General features: G+C 38.6%; 1 protein-coding gene across 2 annotated transcripts in view; it reads right to left on the reverse strand.

Moving 5' to 3' along the window:
• padi2 (peptidyl arginine deiminase, type II) overlaps positions 1-18416 on the reverse strand; it is a 39036-nt gene extending 20620 nt beyond the window's left edge. The window contains exons 1-5 of one of the 2 annotated variants that reach the window (XM_052130090.1): positions 18224-18416; positions 13913-14081; positions 11624-11693; positions 10997-11058; positions 10487-10604 (exon numbers count right to left, since the gene is read on the reverse strand). In XM_052130090.1, the coding sequence (XP_051986050.1) occupies positions 10487-10604; positions 10997-11058; positions 11624-11693; positions 13913-14081; positions 18224-18402 (598 nt within the window). In that variant the 5' untranslated portion in view covers positions 18403-18416. Of the gene's footprint in view, positions 1-10486; positions 10605-10996; positions 11059-11623; positions 11694-13912; positions 14082-16848; positions 17049-18223 lie in introns of those variants that run through there. The other variant, XM_052130091.1, reaches the window with a different exon arrangement.
• Between the last annotated feature and the right edge of the window lie 4811 nt (positions 18417-23227).

A 23227-nucleotide genomic window follows, 5' to 3' on the forward strand; every position in this document is an offset into this window, starting at 1 on the left:
TGGCAATGCGATGCTTGTACATGTCTGTGACTTATCACCCACAACCTATCTTTTCTATGGACTCTTTATAAATGTCTTCATCTAAATGTATTTACACGTTAAATATGTAAAGAAACTGAAATTAAGTTGGTTGTTACTACCATTTAAGTTATGTAATTGTGTATTGCAATCCAAACTGATTTTGCACAATTCTTCCTTAATACAGATAAAGGAGGCAGAATTTCATTCAGTCTTTGTGTATTTTATTTACAGAGATGGCTAAAAATCATTACATGTGAGAAGTGACATTACAAAATCTTTTGAAAAAAAAAAAAATTTACATATTAGATGTGAGCATGGTGTATAATTCTAACACGACGGCTTCACAACAATACTTGGACACATATTGGTCAAAGCACAGCACACAATCACAATTTTATCCAGCAAAGTCTTATCCTCCCCCTCACAAGGCACCACATATCCCAGGCCCAGTTAGGATCACACTCCAACATTTCATAGGCAGGTTTGCCTGCAAACACTGTCACCAAATAAATAGCTATGTAGCCTAGATGTACAACATTTAAAACTGATTAACGTTACGCTTTAGTACATTGGTAACTTAAGCTCATTTTCTAGCCATTTCATGCTAGTTAACGGTTAACATTGGCCTGACGTCAAATCTAATGGTCTGGTTAAATCAAACAAAACACGCTGGTTATTTGCCCACAACATAACATTTACAATTACTCTCTGTAATTTAACTTTGTGAAAATGCTTTGAACACACCATCATGTGTGGTGGAGTGTTATCGAAGGTAATCTTGGGCCTCCTTACTGCTGCTATCCATGCCATTCAGTCGCACTTTTGTCACCTCTGAAACATGGCTTGTACTATTATTTTTCCACGCTGGAAAACGATAAAAGGATTTTCCGTTCTTAAGCTTTATGCCACTTCTATCGTGAGAACGACTATTGCAGTTTATAACACAGCAGGTAGACGGCACCTTGAACACTGCGTTCTTCCCTCCATGCAATCAAGTCTGGCGCCTTCTGTTTGTGCCGCGGATTCCCAAAATGCTTTGCGTTCACCACTGGTAACACGTCACGATGACGTCACATTAGCAATCTCTATACGGATCATGATTTCATTCTCCGAGCTTCCAGAAAATCTCCAATCAAGGTGGATGGGAAAGATATCCGATTTGCTGCGGACTATTGCGCTTTCACTATTAACTGGCGGCATTCCTTTTTGGAGGCTACTAACAACTCTCAGAAAATGGGCTTTCAGACCTTTTTGATGTACAGCACAGCTGAAGTTAACGCGAGGTTCGGCTCAGCACATTTTCAAGTCTCCTTTAGAGGTTGAAGACTTTCTCAATGGTTTGGTCACACAGGAGAATGAGGAAGGATAAACTGACATTAAAGATATGTCCTAGAGGTTTTTCTCCCTTTCTACATTTGTTTATTCTTATATATTGATTGGCTAGCGCAAACTAAATGTCACAATTTACCTTCGAGTGTAAGCATCTCTGTTAATTTTGTTCATTGCTAAGTTTGGTCATTAACATATTAATAATGAGTGGGGAGTGGGCTAACATTGTGTCTGCCACCCTTCTCGGGGTCACGTTTTCCATAAGGTGGTTAATGGTTCACCCAATTGCTTTTTTTTTTTTTTTTCTTTTGTTAGCAGATGCCTTGTTTGAGATTTTTCTTTTTTGTGGGTAATTGGGTGTTCTTTTGGGTTGTGGTGAACAGGGTGGGTGGGTATTTCTCCAATTGTAAGGTGTATATTTCTTTGGTGCATTTTTTTAAATTGTTTTATGCCCAGTTTATTGTTTTCTTGATCTTTTTATGCTATTCTACAGCTAATTCATGGCTACAGACATGCTTCATATAGTTAGCTGGAATACAAATGGGCTGAATGGTCCCATTAAACATACTACCTGTCTGGATTACTTATATAGGCAAAAGGTTGATTTGGCATTTATCCAAGAATCACATTTAAGAAAGAAAACCTTTGAACATATGACTAACAAGTTTTATTATGTAGCCGCCTCATTCTCAATAGATAGTAAATCAAGGGGTAGCTTGGTCGTGTTAAAACGAATGCCTTCTACACAACTATAGCTTTCTAAAATGTTAAACGAAAGCGGAGTATCATACATTAAAACAGTTATTGCGGGTAAGAATTTTGCATTTATTTCAATTTATGCCCCTTCTCATTTTGATCCAAATTTTCTTCCTACTCTCACTACAACTTTATTGCACATACAAGATTGTTTTCTTATCATCGGTGCAGATATGAATGCGGTAGTTGATGTTTCTTTAGATCGTTCTTGCATGCAAAATTATCCAACGCAATCTTTATTATCTACTGAATTACGTAAGTTTATGTCAGATCTTAGTCTAATTGATGTATATCGCATTTTTCATCCTACAAAGAGACAGAACACCTTTTACTCTGCCAGACATAAAAAGTTATTCTAGGCTGGATTATATACTTATATCTTATGCTGCATACTCAGAATTACACAGTGTTGATATAAAGTCATGTCCTTTATCTGATCATAGTGTGATCTCATCTAAAATCTCTCGTGTCTTCTAGAGTGTTACGTTTGTGTTTTAATACCACACTGTTACAAAATAAAGATTTCTGTGCAATGCTCAAAAAAAGAGTTGAGTTGGTTTATATAGATAAATGCTGGTTCGGTGGATGATCCCCGCTTTCTCTGGGATGCTATCAATGGTTGCATACGGTCTCCTATTTCTTTTGCATCCCAATTAAATAAGTCTAGATTGAAGGAAATAGGCACTCTCGAGACAAAATTAAACAGGCTGGAGAATTGTCAGCAAATTTGTCGCTCTGAAGATGTTCAGAAAGAAATAAAGGTGATGCGTACAGAACTTAAATCATTATTACGGCATAGAGCTGTGTTTTTAATGCACAAAGTTAAAAGAACTTATAACTTCAATGGTGCTAAACCAAGTCACCTTTTAGCTCTTAGATTAAGGAATGGTGAAAATAATTCAAATATTATGGCAATTCAATCCCCTAATAGCTTGATAAGTGAACATAAAGCTATAAATGGAGATTTTTATCTGAATTTATATAGGCTGGATTTAGTTTTCAGTAAAACTTTATGTAGGCCTGGGCGAAAAATCGATTCAATGAATTAATTCGAATTTTTTGTTGCGGGCGATTTAAAAAATAAGTAAATCGAGTTGTTGTGTAATGGCGCATTTTTGGCTCCCCGGAGCATCCGTAGCGTTAGTTTCACATAGCAGTATGGCAAGCGACAACAACAACAACATCATAGCACACACGAAACGGCAACAGCATACAGCAAGCGACAACATGGCTACCGGTGAGAGTGGGAAGTCTGTTCCCAAGAAAGGAATAAAATCATCTGTTGTTTGGAACTGGTATGGGTTTGCTGCGACAGACGTAAAGCAAGAGACCCCACGCTGCAACATTTGCCTAAAGCCCATCGCAGTCAAAGGCAGCAGCCCCACAAACCTATTCCAACACCTGAAACAGAGACATCCAGCCGAATATGAAACATGCCAGTCTCTCCGAGACGAACAAAACCGCAGTGACCATCAAACCTTAGCTAAAAAACAGCTAACTGTAGCCGAATCCTTTGCACAAGGCACCACATATGACAGGAAAGGGGCACGGTGGAGAACAATCACCGAAGCGGTCGCTTTGCACATAGCCAAAGACATGGTACCCATATATAACGTGGAGAAGACGGGGTTTATTAATTTTATTAAAACCTTAGACCCCAGATATGAGCTACCCAGCCGCAAGTACTTCGGTGAAGTCGCCTTGCCCCAGCTGTACAACAACACACGAGAGAAAGTCAGCAGAGAACTGGAGGAGCTGTCCTTTTATTCGGCAACATCCGACATGTGGTCCAGTCGGACTATGCAACCTTACATGAGTTTAACGGTGCATTTCATTAACAATGCGTGGGATTTGCGGAGTATTTCCCTCCAAACGTCATACTTTCCCGAGGACCACACCGGTGAACTTGTTGCTAAGGGACTGAGAGACGCTCTCGACTGCAGGAACCTGTCTGAGAATCGTCTATGCTGCATGACAACTGACAGCGGCACCAACATGATTAAAGCCCTGAGAGTGAACGGATGGCCAAACCTCCAGTGCTTTGGACACAAACTACACAACGCTATTGGTACGTTTAACAATAAGTAAAATAAAATACTAAATTTTGACAGAGCACATATTTTCCTCATCCAAAACGCAGTCAAGCTAGTAGGGCTGGGCGATATATCGGATGACATTGTTATGCGCATCTCGTCAGTAAAACTGGTTTTCTTGATTAGTAGTAAATCGCCATCACCTGCTTTCAGATGGAGCGGCATTTACTACACAGAGCCGTAGTTCACTGACAAGCTAAGCCATATCGCATTAATTATCGCAGGCGATACGGCCGTGATAATTAATGCGATCTATATATTATTTTTTTTCAGTCAGCCAACCCAACATTTAGTCAAGCTGACTCGACTACGAAAAGACGATTGTCTGACAACTTGACTGCGGTTCATCCACCGTTTAAAAAGTTTAAGAGCTGTATGTGATTTATTAAAATACATTTTTTTTTATAAGGCCTAGCCAAAAAAAAAAAAAAAAAAACTCGGCAAGAATGTTTCAATATGCATTGTCCATCTGTATTTTATTCATAAAGACAGTCGAATGGATTATTTTATAAAATGGATTCAAATTTCTCCACAAACTGCACATATGCCTATAGTAAACAAAAATTATTTTTGTGTATCTCTGTAGTGTCTGAGTTTTGGAATGACAAAGTTTTGAAATACAGAAGAAAATAAATAATTTTTAGATGGATGTAGTCTGGACTACAAAGTGTGACTTAAAACACAGCTGGGACTTTGATTCCAAGAGGGTGTTCATTTATTTATTATTCATCCCAGAAATGGGGGTTACATTTGTCTTGCTTTTGATTAAATAAAAGCAAAATTTGCTTTAAGTTGTCTGCTGTTTGTCGTATTGATTTCCTTAATAAGTAGATGGGAAAATCGGGAAAAAAATCGTAAATCTAATTAAAAAAAATAAAATCGGAGATTTTATTTTTAGGCCATATCGCCCAGCCCTAACTTTATGCAACAAATGTTTTCAAGATTTGACTCTTACATGTCTCTCGGAAGCAGAGGGTACATCTTTAAATGTTCCTATTTCATTAGATGAGTTAAGGGATGCTCTTGTACGTATGAAGAGGGGTAAGTCTCCGGGATGGGATGGAATCGGGAATTATAGATATATTATGTTAGTGATATATATATATTATGTTAGTGATACTGCTGTGTCTATTCATCATATTTTGTCAGTATTTAACTCTTTTAGCCAATTCTCTGGGTATAAGATTAATTGGAACAAATCCTCATTAATGCACTTAAATACTTCATCCTTTAAGTCGGTTTTGCCATCTTTTATACCGATAGTAACCAGCTTTAGATATTTGGGTGTGGATACATTTCCGTCTCCACACACAATAGCTCTGAATAATTTCTAGGGTATATATATAATCGTGTAGAGATGGACTTGACTCGTTGGTCAACACTACCTTTATCTTTACAAGCTCAGATTTCTGTCATCAAAATGGATATTTTGCCTCGCGTACATTTTTTTTCTGCTATGATACCTCTGTGATACCATCTTTAGATTTCTGGTCTAAATTGCAAAGATTCGTTTTCAAGTTCATATGGAATGGCAAGTCCCCCCGTATAAAGTATTCAACATTACATTGTTGCAAGGATGCTGGTGGACTTGCACTTCCAGACTTTAGGCTGTATCATTTGGCATTTACATTACGACCACTCACGGTATGGTTAAAGCCTGGCTCTGCTGTATCTTGGCCGATTTAACCGATTTAATTTAATCTGGTTTTACTTTATAGATTACAGGAATTGATTTATTGTAACACTTCGTTGAAGATTGTAAACAGCGTTTTGGCCCAATAATAGTATATCTCGTAATCATGGTCTTCTTTCAGATAATAAGCCTTTTGTTTTCTCAGACTGGAGGGATTCATGTTTTGACTGATGTTTGGGGGACAATGGTTTACGAATGTTTAATGATCTGCATGCCAAATATAATTTACCAGGCACTTCATTTTTCTTTTATCTGTGCCTGAGATCTGCCATGCGTGCATATGGGGTGCCTTTGGGCTCTTACTTTGCATACGTTGCTTACTTCATGTGGAAATACAAGGGGTATGGTTTCATCACTGTACCTGTTGTTTCTGGAGGCTTCTTACAATAAGTTACCAGTTGTAGACATTTGGAGCAGAGATATTTATGGGATTGGCTCAGACGACAATAATGACATGTTGGGGACTCAATACGGGCTAACCTCAAACATGTCTCTAAAAACCCATTCATAGGATTTATCTCACTCCCAGGAAGCTTTCCACTTCTCCTGCATGTAACTTTTGTTCAAGTGGGTGTATAGGCACATACATGCACATGTTTTGGGACTGCCCTGAAGTCAACGAGACAGGTTTCCACAATGTTGAAGGACATTTTGTAGTTTGAGGTACCATGCTGTCCGAGACTTTTGCTTCTAAGTGATGATTCCTCTTAAACTCTCTCTTTAATGCAGAAAAAGTTGTTTTTCTTGCCTTACGTTGGAAACCTCCACACTCTCTAGCGTGGACTCAATGGAGCTCTCAGTGGCAAGGTTACATGGTGCCTCTCAGAGGACCATCTCAGCATGGCTAGATGCAATTTCAGAAATTAAGTAGTGGTTGTAAGATACACTCACCTAAAGGATTATTAGGAACACCATACTAATACTGTGTTTGACCCCCTTTCGCCTTCAGAACTGCCTTAATTCTACGTGGCATTGATTCAACAAGGTGCTGAAAGCATTCTTTAGAAATGTTGGCCCATATTGATAGGATAGCATCTTACAGTTGATGGAGATTTGTGGGATGCACATCCAGGGCACGAAGCGCCCGTTCCACCACATCCCAAAGATGCTCTATTGGGTTGAGATCTGGTGACTGTGGGGGCCATTTTAGTACAGTGAACTCATTGTCATGTTCAAGAAACCAATTTGAAATGATTCGAGCTTTGTGACATGGTGCATTATCCTGCTGGAAGTAGCCATCAGAGGATGGGTACATGGTGGCCATAAAGGGATGGACATGGTCAGAAACAATGCTCAGGTAGGCTGTGGCATTTAAACGATGCCCAATTGGCACTAAGGGGCCTAAAGTGTGCCAAGAAAACATCCCCCACACCATTACACCACCACCACCAGCCTGCACAGTGGTAACAAGGCATGATGGATCCATGTTCTCATTCTGTTTACGCCAAATTCGGACTCTACCATCTGAATAGCTCAACAGAAATCGAGACTCATCAGACCAAGAAACATTTTTCCAGTCTTCAACTGTCCAATTTTGGTGAGCTCTTGCAAATTGTAGCCTCTTTTTCCTATTTGTAGTGGAGATGAGTGGTACCCGGTGGGGTCTTCTGCTGTTGTAGCCCATCCGCCTCAAGGTTGTGCGTGTTGTGGCTTCACAAATGCTTTGCTGCATACCTCGGTTGTAACGAGTGGTTATTTCAGGCAAAGCTGCTCTTCTATCAGCTTGAATCAGTCGGCCCATTCTCCTCTGACCTCTAGCATCAACAAGGCGTTTTTGCCCACAGGACTGCCGCATACTGGATGTTTTTCCCTTTTCACACCATTCTTTGTAAACCCTAGAAATGGTTGTGCGTGAAAATCCCAGTAACTGAGCAGATTGTGAAATACTCAGACCGGCCCGTCTGGCACCAACAACCATGCCACGCTCAAAATTGCTTAAATCACCTTTCTTTCCCATTCTGACATTCAGTTTGGAGTTCAGGAGATTGTCTTGACCAGGACCACACCCCTAAATGCATTGAAGCAACTGCCATGTGATTGGTTGATTAGATAATTGCATTAATGAGAAATTTAACAGGTGTTCCTAATAATCCTTTAGGTGAGTGTATATGTCTCAGGTTTCTACTTTTATATCTTTATTTATTGTATTTGGATTTACACTCATCTAAGACTATTTATTTATGCCTTGTATGTACTTCTGGGAGATGGGGGTTATGGTCGCCTTCGGGAAGTGGGAGGGTAATTTAAGGGGGGGGGGATGTTCCGAACTATGTTTATTTTATTTCTTTTGATCTTTGTATATTAACATTCTGTAACTTAATACAAATTTGATCACCAAGAGTTAGGTCATTTCAAACAGCGGTTGGCAGAAGCAACGATTTAAATTTAAAGACTTTTTTAATTATCAATTTATTTCTTACACATACCTATTGATTTGCTTCAGAAGACATTCATTGATCAACTGGAATCGTGTGGATTACTTTTATACCGCCTAAATATGCCTTTTGGACCATCAAACAGCCAGCAGCGTCATGGCACCCATTTGCTTTCATTGTATGGACAAACAGAACTGAAATATGCTTGTAAAAATAGGAAAAATAGGAAAGACATGCACATCTAGGATGGCTTAAAGTCAGTCAATCATGAGGCGAATTATAATTTTTGGGTGAACAAATCCTTTAAGTCTACTTGAATCTAGTTACCTTAATTTTAGTTGTTAAGTTAATTATATATGTCCCCCTATAATGTGGTTCTCGCTCTCGGTGGGGCACGTGGCGAGTTGTGCGTGGATGCCGTGGAGAGTAGCATGGGCCTCCACACACGCTACGTTTCTGCGGTAACGCGCTCAAGAAGCCATGTGCCCCACGTTCTGAAGATGCGCGAGTTGACGTCTCAGATGTGGAGGCAATTGAGATTCTTCCTCCGCCACCAGGATTGAGGTGAGTCACTACGCTACCATAAGGACTTACAGTTCGTTGGGAATTGAGCATGCCAAATTGGGGAGAAAAAAATATTTATATATATTTAATTGCATCTCTAAATTTAAGAGGGCAGAATGTTGGTTATACCTTTCCTTTTCATGGTATGACAAGGCATGACAAAAAAAAAAATCTGTACTTTCTATCTTTTTTATGTCTCTCATTGCTTCCATTTTCATATTACTTCCTAACTACACCTTGATCGTCCAGACTCCATTTTTTAGGAAACTCTTGCTAAGTTTGAAATGGCATACTACCCATACAACTCTTACTACTACTGCAATATGTGTCTTTGGCAGAGATAGTCTAAGTAGTATGGTAATACACCTTTCTGAACTCCACTGTGTCCTAACCAGATGCAACATGATAAAGTGACAGCAAATAAAAGCCATCTCTTCCATGTAAATGTGTTTTTGTCCAAACCAGCCACAAATGTGGGCGACTACAGGAAACTTTTGCAGTGCACCCATTTAGGACACGGTATAACAGGTCCACTGATATCATAATGCATTTAATCAAATCAAACGCTCTGTTCCAAACGCTACCTCCTGACTGAAAAGGCACCTCTGAAGTGACTGAATGGAAGCGCTCTTTAAGAGCAGTAGCTCTGTTTATAGTTACTTGAGCATGACACAAAAATAGCACTCAGTCCATGAAATGCACAAGGGACTCGATGCTAATACGAACACTTGAGTTAGATGGTGTAGGATGATAGCATGTTGCTAAGCAAATGGCTAGACACACATTTTTTATGAAGTCTTTTAATTAAATGTAAATATTTTCTGGAAAAACATTTCAGAAATAAATAAAATAGATGGACTTTTTAAACTTTAATAAACAGAATACACAGAAATTTTTATTATTGTGCAATGTCTCACTGATTTTTCAAGCATGTGAAGTTAAAAGAACTTAGTTTTAAAAACCTGTTTCGAGACACCTGCTTTTTTTGCCAATCATTGCGCACAACTAGCTTTTATACACCAAGAACACATTAAGTCTGAAGTCCCCCAAGTACGCAGCTCACTAGGGTTTGGAACAGAGCCATCGTCTTTTGTTTACACAGTGCAATCACCTGCAGTTGGACTTTGATACCTCACATTTCTTACCTGGCCTATAAGCTGCTTCCTCACACACCTAAACTGCATACAAACTCAGAGTATGTACCTGTACTAGATTTGACGAAGAACTTCCAAGCCAGAAAGTAATATATTTATGTATTCAGGTGAGAAGTATAAATACATTCCTGAACTTACCTTGTACAGGGACATGAACGCTGTCCTGTGACATGAATGTATGTCATTGCCAAACAATCAACCGTGAAAATAATTTACACTGGTGTTGTTAAACAAGTACAATTTAACCACAAGGAATGACTTTCTTGGTACCCATAGGACTTAAACTTGAAAAGAGCCGCCTGACTTTTGGTTTTCCACCATTTTTTTTTTAATTTAGTGTTTTGAATCTGATGATATATACACACACTTACTGAATATACTTATACACACACACACAATACTGATTTAAAGTGTATTGCTTTTTGCATAGTTTATAATATAGCATTGCATAGCAAAGTATATGAAGGAAGCACACCTATTCAGAAATAAAGCCAGACTCACCTGACACTTTATTTATCTCTTCTTTCTGGCTGTCAGGTGTCTTCCTGAATGTAGACTCGGAGTCACAGTTAACCAGAAGAATGGCACCATGTCCATTAGGACCCCACTTCCATGATGTCTGGAACGAAAACCCAAACCACAACTGTTAATCTTCATACGAAATCTAAAATGACTTCAAATGGTTCTTACAGAACCCATCATGCTACAATACAGGAATATACTGTGATCGATAATGGCCTAGGACCTATGGTATGCTGGCCCACCATAAACCACATCATATAATTCCCCATTTTATGTATGTTTCACATATGCATATAATAAAAAGATTTACAGATTTTATTAATCAACTAAATAAGTTTTAATTTTTTACTCTGAGTTTGTGAGCCATATTCTACATTATAATGTACCTCTATTTATTAATCTTCCACAGTTTGAAACAAGGAGCCAGAAACAAATCTTCTTGATGATGGTACAGAACAGACTGAAAGACTACAATAAGACAAATCTCACCTTGTTTGGATTGTTTTTCTCAACAATGCCATCTCGGTCGGCATCTACATCCAGAGATATCTCTGCAACAGAATAGAGACAATGTGAGGCTTGCTCAGTCCTTCAAAGTCCAACCAACAAACAAAACCAATTGTAGTTATCAAAATAACAGTCATTGTTATTTAAAAGCTCCATGTATGAGACCAGCTACAGGCATGCAGAAGCACAAACTTTTGACAGCAAGCAGAGGCCTTTCATGTTGAAGAACTGTGTGGGGTGAATTCGCATAATAGTTGTTTAGTAAGCACTTCAGCATGTGGTATTTCAGTGCAAATACCATCATCTTACTCACAAAACACTCACAACGCTGCTTAAACTTTTTTTTTTTTTTGCATCGTTACCAATATATTATTAGTAAATTAACGGTAATTGTTGGATGTTACTTGCAAGGACATGTCCCAAATGATGATGTCTCAGCGAACACTTAGACTTCAGATTAAAAAAACAGCAAAGACACGATATGTGGTCGGAGCAAAGTTGACTATGCATTCTGTGCATAGACACAAGGACTTTGTTAGATACTCTCTAAAGGGACAAAAACAGCTTTTGTGAACAGCAAGACAATAGCCATTGAAAACTGAGACATACCAACAGCTGTTAGATGCAAGATGGCATTCCCAAGCATATCCATTTTCTCCCCATAGTACCTCACGGATAGCTAGAATAGATCAGATTGTGAGAAACAAATATGAAAGTGTCCCTTTAGCTCATCTGGCAGAGCATGGTGCTAGCAACATCAAGGTCATGGGTTCAATTCCTAAGTTACACACATACTGATAATTGCATGATAAATGTACTGTAAATTCGATTATTGTGAAAATTGTGCAGTTTCTTGTAACCATTACTGGTACTTAATGAGTACATTTCCAGATTTACTTGTTTTTATTTGAAACCTCCTATGCGAGATGGCAGTGCTAGACAGAGTTGAGTAAGTGTCTATGTGTAAACCACAGCTTCCTGATAGACTAGTGACACGTTCATTGGAGATCTTTTTTTCTTGTTTTCAATTCCTTTCAGTTCACCATTACATATAAACATTTTTTTTTTTAAAACACCCCATCTGCCATTGCCTAATGATTGGTAGTCCTCTCAGTGCCATTTACCATTAACATTTAAGCATTTTGCAGTTGCACATTTTTTTACACTGCCTGGCCAAAACAAAAGTGTAACTGTTTGGATCTAAATAAGCAGATACTTAAGAGCCTATGATTGGATCAGTATTGCAGTGATTAATATGTTTCAGCTGGCAACAATTCTTTTAACCCTAACAAATGCAGTGTGTAGCTTCTCATTTCTTAATCAACCATGTCAGAAGATGTATCCCGTGGTCGTGGAAAAGATTTTACAGTGTTTCAGAAGGGGCAAATAATTGGCCTGCATCAAGCAAAACAAAAACAAAAAGCAACTAAGGAGATTGCTGAAATCATTGGAATTGGGTTAAGAACTGTTCAGCACATTATTAAAACCTGTAAAGAACTCTCAGCTTTGCGAAAGAAATCTTGGTTGAATTGTGATCAGAGATCACTAAAACACTTGAAGTCACATCGTAAAAAAAATCAACAGTAGAACTCATGGCTATGATTAATAGTTAAAGTAAGAGCATTTCCACATGCACAATGTGATGAGAATTTACAGGATTTGGACTAAACAGCTGTGGGGCCACAAGAAAGCCACTTGTTCGTGAGGCTAATTGGAAAAGCGACTTCAATTTGCTAGGGAGCATAAAGATTGAACTGTGGAGCAATGGAAAAAGGTCATGTGGTCTGATGAGTCCAGATTTACCCTATTCCAAAGCGATGGACGCATCAGGGAAAGAAAGTAAACGCATGAAGTGATGCACCCGTCATGTGTAGTACTCACTGTACAAGCCTCTGGAGGAAGTGTTATAACAGAGTGTGCCAGAGAAGACTTTACGGAGTGATTTGACTCTCCCGTCGCCAATACAAGATCTCGGCCAAAAATGTATGCAACTCTTGATGGAAATAAATGTTGTGACATTGCATAAGGTTGTTGAAACAATGCCTCAACAAATATGCACCATAATTAAAGCTAAAGGCGCTCCAATGAAATATTAGAGTATGCAACTTTTTTTGGCCAGGCAGTGTATTTGTACAGTATGTGTATGCCTTGGAAATCAAACCCAAAACATTGCTCTACCAGTTTAGCACATTAAACACATTTTTTCACACTGTAAAAAAAAATATTTTACATTTACGGCAAAATTACAGAAGCTCTGCTTGCCAAATTTACCATGCAAAATACGGTGACCATGTTCCAGACTTAACGGGATGTCTAGAACTATAAAACTCTGCTTTCACTTTAAAATGTATTTTTTAATCACTACAGCAAACTATAGCAAAACATCAACTTAACTACAGAAAATATTACACAGAACATCCACAGAAAGAAGAAACATAACTATTCCCACAAAATATAATGAAAGGTGATGGGTCATGCCTGGGAACGACCAATTATTGTTTTTCACCTTCATTTTAATTATGATTTACTATAAAAATACATTTATTCTCTTGTTAAACATGATATACATTTTTACCAAATAGTCATACTTTTTATGACTATTTGTTACACAATTCTGCCATAAAATGACATGTATTGACATGTTAAATATATATTGTCATTTTTGACTGCATACGTTAAGGTAACTACCCATTAATCAATTATTATTTTTATGTACTGTAGCATTTTTACATTCTTTTACTGTTAAAATTACGTACATTTTTATAGTGTACATTTAAATCCTTAAAGCAGAATTGACCACAATTATTTTTTTTTTTTATAGTCTTTCAAATTCTGTATGGGCCTGTCTGTAATATGCATAAATAGCTTAAGAGCACATTAGTGATAGGATGGAGTTACTTTGTTGTCATTTGCCATTTCGCTGACTGCGTCCATGCTGATGAGAAGGGTAGAGTTTGGGGCAAGGACATTTGAGGGGGAACTCCCCTCCCTGGTCAGGGGAGTGACCTTGAAATGCACATTGGGTGTGCATTTTACAGAGAAGAACTTGGACTGTTGTGGGGCACACCTGCAGATAGCACACATAAATACAGAGACAATCATTATGAATTTATCCACTTCACCGTACAATAATACACAAAGGTTTAGTCAAGGGACCTCTTCAAATAATCTTGTATTTTAACAAGAGGACTCCAACAGGGCCAAAAATCATTACAGGGATCATTTCCTGATACAAAACATTCTATCACATAAATTAGAGTGTTAATAAATGACATTGGCCATCTCAAGCTAAATTAATAACATTAATATATATGCAATTATGACAATTAAGCAAGAATGATACAAATGTTGTTTAAAATGTTTTAGATGCAGTTTGTTACACTGTAGGACAATGATATCACGGCTGTGACAAGACATGTCAAACAACCCAAATGTCATAATACTGTTATTATGACTAATGCATCTTGGATTCATTTTTTGAGTTGTTATGAGATTGTCTCTTTCAGTATGAACCAATAAGACATTGAGAAAGACTTTTAAAAACAAAAACAAAAGAAAAAGGGCTATAAGTTAGTTTGGAAAGCTATAAAAGACAATAGCTGACAGTGGATGTTAAACGGAAGCATTCAGACAGACTCCAATGATGAATTTAAATAATGTCACAACACAATAATCTCATTCATCGGACTTTGGAACTGAAAGGAGAGGAAATTCTTCAACAATCCCCCTTAAATTCTTACATCAACAATAAAGCAAATATAATGGCAACAAACAATTAATACATAAGTCACAGTTCACCTTTTATTATTAATGAAGAGCCTATTTGTAGGATTATTATGACTTTTTGCAGTGTGATATTGTTTCTAGGAAATTGCACGTTCTTAATAGGTTAAATGAGAATCACCCACTAAATCCTTCATTTTTCTTTTACCTTTCTTAACTGTTGAATAAGATCATTTATACTTCAGGTTCACCTGATTTAGCAGGTGCTTATGATAAATGTGTGATATTGTTATATTGTCGTTGGTAGTGTTGAATAGAACCCAACCCAAGGCAAGTCTTTGAAAAAGCACAACAAAAGAATATGTTCATACCAGAATGATGTTGCAAAATAATTGTTAGACTACATCAATAGAACAATAAGCTTAAAGGGATAGTTCGCCCATGCCATCCCACATCCCACATTATACAGATGTGTATCACTTCTTTTCTTCTGCATAACACAAACAAAGAGTTTTAGCAGAATATTTCAGCTCTGTAGGTGCATACATTACAAGTGAATGGTGGCCAGAAATTTTAAGCTAAGAAACAAAATCACATAAAGGCAGCATAAATGTAATCCATCGACTCCAGCGGTTAAATCTTTGTCTTCAGAAGTGATATGATAGGGGTGGGTAAGAAACAGATAAATATTTAAGTTCTTTTTTACTATATAAATGTCCACTTTCACTCTCACTTTCTTTTATTTGGGGGCAATTTGCATTCTTTGTGCAGAATTTATAGTAAAAAAAAAATGGACTTAAATATTGATCTGTTTCTCATCAACACCTATCATGTCAATTCTTTAACCACTGGAGTCTAATGGATTACTTTTATGGTTCCTATGTGCTTTTTTGAGCATCAAAGTTCTGGCCACCATTCACTTGCATTTTGAGGACCTACAGAGCTGAGATATTCGAAAAGTCTTTGTTTGTGTTCAGCAGAAGAAAGAAAGTCATACACATCTGGGATGGAATGAGGGTGAGTAAATGATGAGAGAATTTAAATTTTTGGGTGAACTATCCCTTTAATTAGAAGTTATTTTACCAATTTTATTACATCTTTTGGGGCCGTTCACATATTGTTGTGTTCCATCTGCACATTTTTGTATTCCACAGATACCTAAATGCTAAACACTCTAAATGTTGAGCAGCTGTGGCTCAGGTGGTAGAGTGGGTTGGCCACTAATCGCAGGGTTGGCGGTTCGATTCCCGGCCCACATGACTCCACATGCTGAAATGCCTTGCATGGCAGCTCTGCCATCATTGGTGTGTGAATGTGTGTATGAATGGGTGAATGAGATGCAGTGTAAAGCGCTTTGAATACTGCAAAGGTTAAAAAGGCGCTATAAAAGTGCAGACCATTTACCATTTAAAATGTACAGTATCATAGCAAACATGTTTGGTTATTGAACATTTTAATTCCAAAAAAGACAAATTTTTAATGAGAATATGAGACTCAGACATTGCAAAATTGCAAGGGATGGCCAGTTTTCAACAATTTTCAATGGTATTCAAGCATCACACAATGTATTATAAATATATTCCATATGGTTTTTAGCCTTATGATACTTTAGAAAGTGTCAGAGGGATATTCATCCTGGTATGGCTTCCAAATAGGATCAAGTACTACTTATAGTCAGGGCTTTAGCAAAGTATTCTGGGTCCCCTGAATATACCTTGCTCTGGGCCCCTTTCCTGATAAAAATATACAATTTAAATTTGTTGTAGGCCCCCCTGGACCTGTGGGCCTCTAGAATCGTTACCACCTTTCACCCTACTAGCTAAAGCTCTGCTTATAGTAATTAAAACAGTAACATCTTAAAACACACCACCCCAAAATATGATACAATATCAATGCTTGAGTCTCTCTCTGTTAATTGTTGGTCTGTGTATACGCATGCGTCAGACGGATATATTTTTGGCATGTTACAAATGAGCCTGGGGAGAGAGCACTGCGTTCTTATTTACCCAGTCTTGAATATCCTGTGTGAACGCGCCCTCAAACAAATAAAACACAATTCTTATATTCGTATGATTCTACGCACAGAACTCATGAAAAATAAACTTGCTCACCTGTTTAAATTCACCATCAACTCCGTTCCGACAACGTACGTCGTCTTTGCCGCTTTTTCGATGTCAAGTCTGAGCGTTCGCTGGGACATGATGATTTGCGATTTGTCTTCCTTTCAGTGATAACTAACAATGACGCGAAACTCTTTTATACTTGAAATGTCTCCGCGTGAGCGCCTATTGGTTCACCAAAAGCAGGTGGATGTGTGTAGGGAACTGAGAAGACCTCAGCTGACTGTAAACGCCCACAATCTGTAGTCAAGCGAATTAGGGGTCGTTCACAACGAACGTGTTAATGCGTGAATCTGCACGTTTTTTATTATTATTGTTTTCTGTGTAAAAACATGGACGTACGTATTTGACGATGCGCTGCGTGTCGCTTTTATTTGGACGCCTTATCAATTTAAAAATAAATTAAATTGTTCAAAACGCTCGGTCTAAAGGTGCTTAACCCATTTTCTAACCTGGTACTTATAATAGCAAATCCACACATGTAAATGAACACAAAAAATCAGAATGTCTTTCGTGTATTTTTGTGATTTTGTAAAAACAAAAAATGTCATTAAATTTATATATATATATATATATATATATATATATATATATATATATATATATATATATATATATATATATATATATATATATTAGTTACCAAAAAAAAAAGAAATTAAGTATACTTCTATAGAAGACAAATTAAAAAAATGATTTAAAAAAAATTTATCTTTATCTTCTACAAAAACGTTTTAGCCTATTTTTTAAGGTTGATATTCCTTAATTAAATTTGATGGAGTTTTATGAAATTGAAATGCATAAATATTAAAAATAGTCTAAACTATTTGTGCATGTCAGAATGTCTGTTATTTAGGTGTATTCTTTTTTACGGTCGTCAAATATTGCTCCTTGCACTTTTGTTTGTTGGTCCTTTGTTTTGTTTTTATTTATCTCATTTAGTGTACTTCTTGGTTGTTGAGTCAGTCTTGGAATGTGGAGAAAAAAAACCCTGTAGGTGCTTTCTTCTTTAGAATAAGCTGCACACAGAAGCATTTCTGGAAGGGGATGCATGATCTTCATGTCTATTGTTGAAGTACAGTCCTTTAATTCTTTAAGTTGTATTATGAAAAACAACTAACTGTTGTTTTAGGCTCAAGGGTGTAGATTTGGCTTGAACATTGGGGAGTTGCAGCATGAAGCATTTGCATGTTTCCATTGGTCATGGTTTAAATAATGAATAGGCTGAGTGTAAAATAATTGTTAACATGCAATGGTTACTAATGTATCCAATCTAATGTTAGTACTATGCATGTTCTCTCTCCTCCATGCAACCGACACCGATAGACAGTGCAAACTCAGCGGTTTTTGATATTACTTCACTTACCTGTCTAGGTTCACCTTCAATTGCATACTGACGACATGCAAAATTTGTAAAGGTGCATTAACATCCAGTCGACAGGTTCGCTGGTAAATGCTTGTCATCATTTCTGATAACTTCCTTCTCTTCGTAGTTCGAAGAAAACGGACTGGTTTTGTTTGTTCCTGCAAAACATCCATTGTCATATATCCTCCACGTCTACAGGTCTCGGGTAATGTGTTTGTTTTCTCCCCTGTGAGATAAGGGCATAAAAACATAAGGAGAGAAAAGACATGTTCTTACCTGTCTAAAATGTGCCGAAGGCAACATACTTGTTTTAAACCCTTTTCCTAGAAAGAGTACCCAACTGAATAATGCAGTTGCTTACTAGTAAAGGTCTGTTAAACAATTATGTTTAAACATTTAAGTAAAGTTAAAGTTAAGTAAAAATGTGGACATGCCTGATTCACACAAACTTATGTTTCCCTAGATGCATCTGATAAATGTATTAAAATGAGTGTGTGACTGATTTAAAACCAAATGACCTTCTGCCAACAAATAGTGGGGCATGTTGTCACATTATATGGTCTAAGGTCACAATGATAATCTGTCATTAAACAGCCTATTAGGCTTTTCAGCAAAAACAGTAAAACAAATATGAAATGCTAAGCAATTCATGAAACACCAAAAATATTAAATAAATAAATAACCTCATTGGCCTATGTCATATATATTTTAACACTATATAAAATGTAATGCAATTGCTATAATATCTTAAATTTAATATTGAGATCCAGCAAATCATTAAAAACATACATTCTATTTAATATAAGTAGATCTCAGATAACTTTGTTTTTATATCATGGGCTCAGTAAATTATGTCAACATGCTGAGCTTGATTAAAAATATCTCACTTTAGTGTCTAATTTACACTTCGAGTTACATTTACAAGTGTAGTCAGAGAACTGGCCCTTAGCACATAGATATTAGTTAGATCATAAGTCATATACATAAGTTCATATTTCAAACTCTGTCATGAATTGCTGTGGGAAACGGTAATGAAATTACATTTAAATGCATTCATTGTGTAGTGGTTTCTACTCAATTCACCGATGACGTAGTGATTTTGGATTTCATGTCACTTAAATGGTAAATGGTCTGCACTTATATAGTGCATTTTTAACCTTCACGGTATTCAAAGTGCTTTACACTGTGACTCATTCACCCATTCACACACACACATTCACACACCAATGGCGGCAGAGCTGCCATGCAAGGTGCTAGCCTGCCATTGGGAGCTTCTTGGGGTTCAGTGTCTTGCCCAAGGACACTTTGGCATGTGGAGTCGTGTGGGCTAGGATTTGAACCACCAACCCTGCAATTAGTGTCCGACCAGCTCTACCAACTGAGTCACATCCACCCAACATTTAGAGTGTTTGCTCCTGTTGTATTTCGATTTAACCCACATTTACTACTTTACAAATCTTAAGGTCTTACTTAAGGTGTGGTTATGAGTGTATCAGATGACCCCTACCCCTTTTCAGTACGGGGCACCAGTTAAGAATATTATTTTAACAATTTAAGAACACCCCCAAAAGAGTTGTTCAATCATTTAGAATGAATGTAAACTAGAGGGAGTTGGTCAGCTGATTTATCTGAAGGATTTGTGAGAGTCTGGACAACTAGTAGAGTCTTTGATCTTCAACACAATGAAGACACAGTTGTAATAAAAGGGGTGTTCACTGTCCTTTTCTGCATTTCTCTGCGCCGTTTTGTGGTCCCTTCTGCATAATGCGGTGGCACATTTTAGCTTATCGCGGCCCATTCGGCACATTTCACGGACGACCCACCAGCCCGCTCGGTTCTCCCGATGGCCAGTCCACCCCTGATCGGCCCCAAAGTGCCTCGACTCACCGGGAAAATGTCTTGTATGCCAGATACCAGTCCAGCCCTGGCTGCAGGTATAAACTAATGCCAAGTTCTCTAGAAAGAGGTTTGGTAAGTTTATATTTGCATTCCACACAGTCGGGGGATCAGTCCGGCAGTAGAGCCGTCTTCCACCGGTGATGCGGGTTGTGTGCTATGGGAAGGGCGCAGAATTGTGATACAGTAGTCATTGAAACGCTCAGCTGGATGCTGAACTTCGGTTGTGCCAAGAGGATCCTTAAAGAGTGGACTGGGCAGCTGGGTCAGTTGAATCTTCACAGGGTCCGTTGCAGGCTGGCTTTGTCACTGTTGAGCCGTGTGGGACAGGCAATGTCTACCGATGCAGAGGTCCTCTGTGGACTGGGATGTGATGCTGGAGGAGCTGTAAGGGTCAGATAAGGTCCCTAAATGCTGGGGCCCTTTTTCAGCTAGAGTGCAGCCGCAAGCAATATAAAAGGTTTTGCACTCAAAACCCTAACATCTTGGGAGTCATGTAGTCTCTTTCCTCGTTAGTTCAGAAACTCAGGACGTAGTGTGTCTGTTGGTGTCTCCTTTCCTGTCGAGTTGGAAACACAGAACAAGGGTGTGTCTACCCGGGGGACATATTTATCCCTTCCTGATGAGGAAGAGATTGAAATCTGGCACATTTCCGATTGGCCACCGGTGTCTGAAATAGCCTCAGTGTTGCCCACACTAGTGTGGAACTCAATTGCATAGCATAAAGTACAGTGTTAAAACTGTGTCGTTAACATTTTACCCATGCATTATTTCTTTACCAAACCTCTTTCAAATTATTAAAATCATCGTATGGAACAGATAGAGACCAAACACGATAATAAATGGTTAAGTCATCTTCCATGCATTCGTCCATCCATCCATCCATCCATCCATCTTCAACCGCTTATCCTAAGTCGGGTCGCGGGGGCAGCTGCTCCAGCAGGGGGCCCCAAACTTCCCTATCCCGAGCCACATTAACCAAGTCTGACTGGGGGACCCCGAGGTGTTCCCAGGCCAGTGTGGAGATGTAATCTCTCCACCTAGTCCTGGGTCTTCCCCGAGGCCTCCTCCCAGCTGGACGTGCCTGAAACACCTCCCTAGGGAGGCGGCCAGGGGGCATCCTTACCAGATGCCCAAACCACCTCAACTGACTCCTTTCAACGCAAAGGAGCAGTGGCTCTACTCCGAGCTCCTCACGGATGACTGAGCTCCTCACCCTATCTCTAAGGGAGAAGCCCGCCACACTTCTGAGGAAGCCCATTTCGGCCGCTTGTACTCAGCGACCTAGTTCTTTCGGGTCATGACCCAACCTTCATGACCATAGGTGAGGGTAGGAACAAAAATTGATCGGTAGATCGAGAGCTTTGCCTTTCGGCTCAGCTCTCTTTTCGTGACAACGGTGCGATAGAGCGAGTGCAATACCGCCCCCGCTGCCCCGATTCTCCGGCCAACCTCCCGCTCCATTGTCCCCTCACTCGAGAACAAGACCCCGAGGTACTTGAACTCCTTCACTTGGGGCAAAACTTCATTCCCTACCTGGAGTACGCACTCCATCGGTTTCCTGCTTTCCATGCATTCGTTTATCTGTTAATTGGTCTATCCTGTGAACTGTTATGTTAACAGTCAATAATCATCTGTGCTTTGCATGAAAATGGAGTGGATGTGTTGCAGTTTATATTAATTTAAGGCCTCCAAACTTGGGTATGAATAGATCTCATGGCTCTCCACTGCTGCTGCATCCAGGAGGTCCTGAAGGAATTTTTACGGTTGTTCTTGCCTAAACTTTAGGAATGAGTGTGATGATTTAAATTCAACCTGTACTCCAATGAGAAGTCCTCTCCTTGGTGGTGGTGGGTGCAGAAGTTCCCCCTTCCTGCCCTGTAAGAGGTGTCTAGCAGTTGTCTTAGGATCTTATCTGATGTTGCTGAACATTTGTTATGCTCATTTACCAAAGATCCAATCACAGTGTGGCACATCTTCTTCAACACCGGCAGTTAGAGAGGGGCCCTGCCATAAACTGGTCCCTGGAATGCCATCTTAACTGATGTTCACCACAACTGATTTAACAATTTAATTATTTAGAGAAAACTTCCATTAAAGATTCAAAAGATTTTTCTTTTTCTAGTTCAGTAATTGTGGCAAAAGTAACCTTTCAAAACTCTTGATAATTAAATACACATAAAAATGGTTAAAGCTATGCAAATATAATTAACATTTAATGAACTAATGGTTGTTTTTTTTTTTTTTTTTTTATGAAAATTATCCTAGGAACAGGATCCCAAAAAATCCCCAAATTGAAGAATCAATGGCAAACAACTTTATATCATCTTTCAGAATCACAAGATGCTTATTTATTATTTTTCACTGAATTATATGTTTATATATATATATACACACCTAAAGGATTATTAGGAACACCTGTTCAATTTCTCATTAATGCAATTATCTAATCAACCAATCACATGGCAGTTGCTTCAATGCATTTAGGGGTGTGGTCCTGGTCAAGACAATCTCCTGAACTCCAAACTGAATGTCAGAATGGGAAAGAAAGGTGATTTAAGCAATTTTGAGCGTGGCATGGTTGTTGGTGCCAGATGGGCCGGTCTGAGTATTTCACAATCTGCTCAGTTACTGGGATTTTCACGCACAACCATTTCTAGGGTTTACAAAGAATGGTTTGAAAAGGGAAAAACATCCAGTATGCGGCAGTCCTGTGGGTGACAATGCCTTGTTGATGCTAGAGGTCAGAGGAGAATGGGCCGACTGATTCAAGCTGATAGAAGAGCAACTTTGCCAGAAATAACCACTCGTTACAACCAAGGTATGCAGCAAAGCATTTGTGAAGCCACAACACGCACAACCTTGAGGCGGATGGGCTACAACAGCAGAAGACCCCACCGGGTACCACTCATCTCCACTACAAATAGGAAAAAGAGGCTACAATTTGTAAGAGCTCACCAAAAGTGGACAGTTGAAGACTGGAAAAATGTTGCCTGGTCAGATGAGTCTCGATTTCTGTTGAGACATTCAGATGGTAGAGTCAGAATTTGGCGTAAACAGAATGAGAACATGGATCCATCATGCCTTGTTACCACTGTGCAGGCTGGT

Source organism: Xyrauchen texanus, chromosome 7 (genome assembly GCF_025860055.1).
Source record: "Xyrauchen texanus isolate HMW12.3.18 chromosome 7, RBS_HiC_50CHRs, whole genome shotgun sequence".
In the NCBI taxonomy this organism is placed as follows: domain Eukaryota; kingdom Metazoa; phylum Chordata; class Actinopteri; order Cypriniformes; family Catostomidae; genus Xyrauchen; species Xyrauchen texanus.